The sequence below is a fragment of the Olea europaea genome, chromosome 14 (genome assembly GCF_002742605.1).
Source record: "Olea europaea var. sylvestris chromosome 14, O_europaea_v1, whole genome shotgun sequence".
Lineage (NCBI taxonomy): Eukaryota > Viridiplantae > Streptophyta > Magnoliopsida > Lamiales > Oleaceae > Olea > Olea europaea.
In genome coordinates, this window is record NC_036250.1 from 7,011,808 (window position 1) to 7,019,919 (window position 8,112).

At 38.4% G+C, this 8,112-nt stretch overlaps 1 protein-coding gene across 1 annotated transcript in view; it reads right to left on the bottom strand.

Moving 5' to 3' along the window:
- The window catches only part of LOC111409453 (DNA-directed RNA polymerase II subunit 1), a 10,183-nt gene extending 3,466 nt beyond the window's left edge, over positions 1-6,717 (bottom strand). Inside the window, exons 1-11 of the mRNA XM_023039499.1 lie at positions 6,430-6,717; positions 6,083-6,346; positions 3,692-3,991; positions 3,411-3,569; positions 3,094-3,255; positions 2,779-2,999; positions 2,551-2,692; positions 2,130-2,465; positions 1,759-2,045; positions 875-1,133; positions 3-800 (exon numbers count right to left, since the gene is read on the bottom strand). Coding sequence (XP_022895267.1) covers positions 3-800; positions 875-1,133; positions 1,759-2,045; positions 2,130-2,465; positions 2,551-2,692; positions 2,779-2,999; positions 3,094-3,255; positions 3,411-3,569; positions 3,692-3,991; positions 6,083-6,346; positions 6,430-6,513 — 3,012 coding nt within the window. The 5' untranslated portion in view covers positions 6,514-6,717. The remainder of the gene's footprint in view (positions 1-2; positions 801-874; positions 1,134-1,758; positions 2,046-2,129; positions 2,466-2,550; positions 2,693-2,778; positions 3,000-3,093; positions 3,256-3,410; positions 3,570-3,691; positions 3,992-6,082; positions 6,347-6,429) is intronic.
- Positions 6,718-8,112: the final 1,395 nt, after the last annotated feature.

Consider the following 8,112-nt stretch of genomic DNA (forward strand, 5'->3'; position numbering starts at 1 on the left):
ATCTCCATTGGGTGCATATCAGAAGGCCTTCGGAAGTCAACTTTAAAGGTCTTTTGCGCATTTAACACAAGCCTCTTGATATTAACAGGCAGGGGCCACGAGTTGTCACCCGTTGTCGCAATCTCTGTTGCAAGTTGGTATCTATCCACTTCAAGTTTCTGAACCTCTGCATCAAAGACACTGCGAATCTCACGGATTGTTTTTAGATCTTCAACAGCTTCAGGCAACATGTAACTAGGATTCCAATCTGGATCATCAATCTCATATCTATACATGTTATTGAAACCTGATTTTTTCAATTTCAAAGATTCCAGTGGCTGTGATTCAATCCAGACAGCATCCATGCCATCTTCACCGTAAAGAAACTGAATAACATCCCCCAAAGAGTTCCTCACAGTCCCATCATACTTAACCATAATATCTTCCATGGCCTTAACCAATCGCCTCTGAATGTATCCAGTCTCAGAAGTCTTCACTGCAGTATCTATTAGACCTTCCCTACCACCCATAGCATGGAAGAAGAACTCTTGGGGGGTCAACCCTCTTAAATACGAGTTCTCCACAAAACCACGACTTTCTGGACCATAATCATCTTTAGTGAAGTGGGGCAATGTCCGGTCTATGAATCCAAAAGGAATTCGTTTACCTTCAACATTCTGTTGCCCCACACAAGCAGTCATTTGTGATATGTTGATGAAACTTCCCTTGGATCCCGCAGTGACCATAGCCTTGAGGTTGTTACTTTCCGACAAGCTCTTCTGTGCACTGCTTCCAGCATCATCACGGGCCTTATTCAACACCTAAGGGGACAAAGAACATGTCACGATTAATAAATCACAGACAAAAAAAAAAAAAAAAAACTCTTTTTACATACCTGATTCACTCTGTTTTCAAATGATTCCATCATTGTTCGACCAGGTTCAGCCTCCAACTGCTTTTCTTGAGCAGACCTGATAAGTTCCTTCACCTCATTCTTTGCATTTGAAATGGTTTCATTAATTTTCTCCATTGTTGCAGCATCAGCAATTGTATCTCCAATTCCAATGCTAAAAGCATTCTGCAAAAGCCAATAATTGACAAGCCACTGTGTATGTCCCAGAAACTTCCGAGCAGCATCTGGACCAACCTCCTCCCTGTATGCATCAGCAACATTTCATACGAACACAAGAAGCACATTTAACTAGTTGTCTCCAAAGTTCAGCTATGTAACATGAATGTTATAAACATTTTTGGCAGTAGGGGTTCGCCGTGATTAGCTGACAACTATTTTTCAGCTACAATACATGAATGTACCACATAATACCGGTATCAACACGATAATTGTGTTTGTGAGAGATATGTATCCCAAGTTCCAATATATAAGCTGTATGTCCTCATGCAAATCATGAATGCATATCCATCCATTTTAGATGCATTCAATCAGAGTCCAAAAGTCCTAAAGTCAAAGGTTCAGTGTATCTGTCTATCTGATACCTGGAAAAGCATCTATATGCTTTCATATATAAAACTCCTGCAATGTAATTTCAGCAATACAATCAATTAATGATGTATGATTATGATAGAATAACTAATATGTAACACCAGAAATCACTGAATCAAAGCTGGGAATCTGTTCAATAGGAACTTGAGAGCATTCATTATAAAGTGAAAATATATTAAATAAAAACAATTTTTGCTGTATTTACAGAGTAGAAATCAAACATGCCCAACAGCTTTAGCATTTACATTTTGAAAATCGTGATGTGCTGAAAAACATACCAAATAACATGTATAAGACTTCCAGTCGAAGTTCCAAGTGTCTTCTTGCATAAGGTACCAGAAAGTAACTCTCCTTTCTCTATTCGAACTTGAGTGTCCCCAGGAGTTATGAATCCTTTTTCAGATTCCTGATGCCAGGCTGCATATCTCAAGAGATTTATCTGTCTTGGAATTATTAGATTAAAAACTTGTTTCCCAGTCCAAAGAGGCCTAGGTTTCAAAATTGCTGGAGCCGGTACTTTGCCATCAAAATCCTCCCACCACATTAAAATGTTCATGAAAACATCCTGTATAAGATTAATACAAGAGGTTCAGACCCCAATAGGGGAAAACAAAGTAAATTAACAAGCAACAAAATACAACATAATTACTTTCTCGATAAATGTATCTCTTTTGGTAATTTTGCGGCACCCTAAAAGTGTATCTTGGACAATCCCCATCACAGGTCGATTTGATTGAGGTGACACAATGCATTTAGGAACCAACATCAGTTCAAGTACTTCCGCTCTAGTTTCAAATGACTGGGGAACGTGCATGTTCATTTCATCCCCATCAAAATCAGCATTGTAGGGCGAAGTAACGGACAAGTTTAGGCGGAAGGTTGAGTAAGGCATGATCTTGATTCTATGCCCCATAATGGACATTTTGTGAAGACTTGGTTGCCTATTGAACAGGACAAAGTCCCCATCATTCAAATGCCGCTCCACCTGCATTAATGACGTTAAATGTAGGCATAAGTACTGAAAAATCTGAACCTAGATCATTGTTGCTAATACAGATAAAAATGATCACCTTATATCCAAGTTCTAGATGTTGATCGCTGCTTTTCTTCAAGTACCGTAGATCAAGCCTTTGTCCATCATCTCTAATTATATACTTCGCACCAGTTTTACCTGGAGGAGGATGAGGCCCATATTCCACAAGCTCTTTCAACCTATATTCAAGGCCAAGTTACTATGAGTGAGTAAACCAATATACAGGAAGATAGACAATCAAAAGAACAAAATGAAACAAGGAAACCTTTCGATGTTATATGGAGTGACAGTTTCTGGATATGTGAGATTTAGCGCAATACTCCATGGTACTCCCAGTTCATCAATGTTAATAGTCGGATCAGGTGTGATCACTGTCCGAGCTGAAAAATCCACTCGTTTACCCATCAAGTTACCTCTGATCCGACCTTCTTTTGCCTTCAGTCTGCTACATATTGATTTGATTGGTCGACCAGATCTTTGAGTGGCCTACAGAATACCAATGTACTCTCACTAATTACATAAAAGGCAATCAAGCAGGTCGTATGGTGTATGAACAAGAAAGGGAAGAAGATAACCATACCCTTGGCTGCCCTGGCAGGTCATTATCGAAATATGTAGCTATATGAAACTGCAACAATTGTGCAAACTCTGAAATGATGTGTGCAGGAGCCCCATTTCGCTCTTGCCTCTTCAGGTTCTCATTATGCCTAACAATCATGGCTAGCTGATGAGTTAAATCATCCTGCACTAACAGTTCAAGTGATAAGAATCTCACTTAACCCAGAAGCATAAATTTATGCATCATCTCATCATTTTGTGGAATGCAACCTGGCAACCAAGGGAAACCAAAAATTGCTATAGAGATAAAAACATAAAAGAGTTTAAGAAGAAGCTCGCCTCACTCCTTGAAGAAGTATCCATCATCACAGAAGGTCTAACAGGAGGAGGAGGTACAGGAAGAACTTGAAGAATCAGCCAGTCGGGGCGTGCATATATTGGATTCAAACCTAACAATTGACAATCATCATCACTTATTCTCTTCAGGACACTAAGAACCTGGAAACAAAAGCCATTAAAAATTACTCTTCATTAGCATCATGACAAACGAAACCCAGACTGAAAGCATGAGAGACCAACATATTCTCCCAAATGGCATTTTGCATGCACAATAAGATAACCTTTTCGGCAGTAAGTTGCTGTTTTCGCTCAACAGGTTCTGGCAGTTGTTCCTGGTCATCAGATCTCTTCTTTTGAAGCTTGTACTCGGCAATCATCTTCATACCATCAATAGAAATTTTCGGCTGCTGAGCACCGCAGCCACTCCTTTTCTTCTTAATTGGTTCATCAGAATCTTGCCCTCGTACATCGATCTCATCACCGCCTTCACATTTAGTTTTATTTTTGCAGGCATCTAATATCTTTCTGAGTCTATTTTTAGGGTTTCTTATTCTCATAGCTTGTTTGAACTTTGGTTCATCCTGCAAAAAGATAAAAAACCACAACTATAAATATAATACAACATGTCAGTGCCTGTGAAGTTGAAATATCTTTCTTTTAGGAAACTATTACATGAATCAAGGCATCTGGGGAAGCACAAAGGTTCTTACTGGAAGCCACACAACTGCAGAAGCATAATTCTAGCGATATCCATAACAAGGAACACCTTGACAAGAATTTAACTACTCTGGATTTGTTTATGAATAAAACTAGATTTTAAAAGAGTAATTGGCATTCATGATACCTAAATACAAATGGTTGTCTGGTAAGTTGCATCATACGACTCTAAGACTAAATGAACAACGTTAGTCTCAACAGAAATAGTTGTCTTAACTCCTTACATAAGTCGCATACAATCATTATTTATTATTCACCATTCTTGTTAAGAAAATGGAAGTTCCTCCTCTTCCTTCAGTGTGTGAATCCCGGCAAGATATAGATTCAAACAAGGAACTTGGAAAGATCCAATCCTTCAGCTCTCTTCAGTAAACAATTGCCATCAATGACTCTAAATGGTCATACAAACAATTCAGGGGACAATACGTCACAACTTTTATCTAACGATTATTTACCCTCTCAAATAGCTTAATTTCAGAACTCTTCTGCCCATCACATGTCCACAAACAAATTCTCTCTTTCTTCCTCATTTGAAATTAAAATGGGGGACCAATATTCTCGCAGGGGTCATTGATTAACAATAGGTATTAACGAAAGAAATTATCTTATCTGGGCAGACTGGCTTTGTAGATTGATAGTGCAGCAGCTGGATGAAAGAAAAGATCAGTTTATTAGGCAGATCGGCTCTGTAGATTGATAGTGCAGCAGCAGGACGAAGAGCTAACAGGTCATTAGTGCATATAGAGAGAGGAGTGAACAACTAGAAGTTTATGACCTCGAAAAGGAATAAGAAGATTGTGAGAGTAATAGGATTGCAGGTTGACTGTCTAAATGGTACGTGACAAGACCAAGTAAGAACAATTAGTTTCTTAGATCAAAATTAGGATCGAGTCCCTGCAAGACATATGGTCATTAGTCATTACACTATTATTTCTAAATCATTAATGGCAACACAACATTTGTTGTACAATATATACCTTAATGAAGTCTTGGTTTAAATTTTAAATGAAGTCCAGTACTTACTTTTGTGTATTCCATTATTGTTTCCATGGCAACTAAAGACTCCAAAATTTTCCATTCAAAAAAGGACATGAGCAGTAATCTTAACATGAAGAACTACAGTGAACATTTATGAATATTAGATCAACTTTTGATGCATTCCCGAAGATCCAGTTACAATAGAGAATAGCATTGGATGTTGTATTAAATACAAATAATGGACCTGCTGTCACTGTCAACCACTTTCATAAAGAGAGCATAATTCACAAGCCTTCTCCATAAAATCTATGAGAGATCAGCACCGAGATTCTTTTTTAACTTATTATTGCACCCACTTCTATAATATTTTCTCTCCTTCCACCAGATATATACCAGCTGATAGATATCTGTGAGGTGTATAATATATGTAACAAGTTCTATATTAGACAACTGTTTATGCAAAAGAAAGGTCCGTGTATAGGGCTGATAACCCAATTGATTGAATGTGTCAGCTCCTATCCCAATAAAGAAATTTCTTCAGATTTTCTTTGCTTTTACATGAGAGCTCTATAACCAAAAATTCGCACGCTCCAATAGTGTTACTTGATGAGTTTACAATCAATCTCAGATCAGTAATCAAATCATACAATTTGAAATGATCTTATAATAAGAATCATAATTCACAAACCTTGCGCGTATCATCAAAGTTGCACAACAAAAAATTCACACGCTTTAATAGCATTACTTAGCCCATACTTAGCTCCCATTTTCTAAAACTCATTTTTCCTCGAACATATTTTTCACCTACATATTTCATAACCCCCAACTTTCATCAACTTTTCAACCAAGCATTTCATCAACTTTTATCAAAATCTACAAAAAATCTAATTTTTAGCTAAACCAAACAGGGGCTTAATCGAGTCCACAATCAATCTCTAATCAATTCATCAAATTCAAAATAACCAGGACACACATACCTCATCAGCTAATATTTTCGAGCAATTGAAGCAAACACAACGCATGATGCTGAGCACGGTCTTCAAGAAGCCAATATGAAACATGGGTTTCGCGAGCTCAAGGTGACCGAAGTGACCAGGGCACTCTGCCATGTTTGCCATACATGTTTCGCACTTCATCTTCCGATCAATGGTCCCAAGTCGAGGGTCACTCAATCCCGCCGGCTTAGGCTTACCTCTCTCCGTTGTCTCACTATGCTCTATGTGAACCACGGACATTTGCCTCTGCCAAAACCAAATAATCAAAAATTAATGCCAAACATATTTTGGGGAAGTTGAAGAAAAACCCTAGAGAATTGGGGACTTACAATTTCATCAGGACTGAGGATACCAAATTGGACGACTCGGACCTTGGCCACCTCCGCCGGCGAATAAGGGAAGCGTATATCCATAATAACAGAATATTTAGAACTACGTTCTTGAATCCAATCAAAGTACTAAAAACAGCTGCAGCAGAAGTGCTTGTTCAAGTTCGAGATCGATTTCAGCTTATTTTTTGTTTTTCTTAGTTTTTATTTAACTATTGAGTTGATCAGAGAGTGAGAAATGGTTAGAATCAGAAATCTCCGATTGTCTTCCCCTTTGAAAGAGGAGAGTCGGCCACGGAAATTGAGAATTGAGGACTATGAGGTCTATTTATAGACGGAGACACGGATCTGTGCACGAAACGCGTGGAGTACGGACCGGGCTTTTTATGGGCTTTGGTTATTAACGGGCTTTTGTATATACAAAGCTTATACAAATTTATAAGTGGAAATTACATATCCTAATATATTAAAAATCTCCATTTCATAAATAAGATGTAATGTTTAATATTTCACAAATTAAAATTTTTTAATTAATTAATATATTTAAAAATTAATCTAATAAATAATAATTTCATATCCTAATTATTATTCCACTTTCATTTCCCCCTACGCCCAACTCTCTCTCTCTCTCTCTCCCTCTCTCTCAACATTGCCGGCAACCAGCGATGGAGAATCGATGATAGAGAGCTACTCCGTTGCAGCTTCGCCGACCAATGGAGGAGCTACTCCATTGTACCATCGACGAACTAGTGGCGATCTGAGGAGATCTCACAATCGAAGGAACAGTCATCGCGATCTGTGATGGTTGGGGTGGTATGTGTGTAGCGATGACGTTTATGTGCGTTGGTGTGGTGGTGTGTGCGGCGGTGGTGGCATGAGTGTTATGTGTTTGAGTTGTATTGACTGTGGTTATGGTGGGGCTGATGTTCCGACGGTTGTGGGGATAGTGGTGCTAGCGGTGGTCACAAGAGGTGGTTTTTGTGGTAGTTTATGGTTGTGGCGGGGGGTGATGGTTTCAGGTAACGATGGGTGGTGGACCGGTGGTGGTACAATCCTCAATGGTGCTTAAGTTTTTGAATTTTTTTTTTCATTTGATTTGTTTAGTGTAGTTGGGGGCGAAGGTGCAGCGTCGTGGTAGTATTTAGGTAGTGGTGGTGTGGCGGTTGTGATGACGATGGTGGTAACGGTGCCGGTGTTGGTGGTATGGTGCTTGCGGGTTGCGATTGTGGTGGCAATATAATAAGAAAGTGTTTGTGAGCCATTATTTGGGGGATCGTGACCAACTGTCCAATTGTCGAGAGTTGTTGGTGGTGGTTTTAGCGGCGACGATGGTGGTGAGATGGTGGTCACAAGTGTTGGTGGTAGTTACAAATTATTTGGTTGACTGTAACTATTAAATTGGTTAATCTGTGATCAATAAACAATATGTGACCAATTAAAAATATAAATTGTGACCAAGAAATAACGTATAACATAAGAAATTGTTAATTTGTGACCGATAAGTTGATAATTTATGACTGCATAATAAGTCGTGACTTCAAAAATCTCTAATTTGTGACCAATAAATAAATCGTGACTTATAATTTTTTTGATTTGTGATCGATAAACAAACTGTGACCTATAAAATTTTCGAATTGTTATTGTAAAATAATTTATGACATAAAATTTTTGATTTGTAATAAA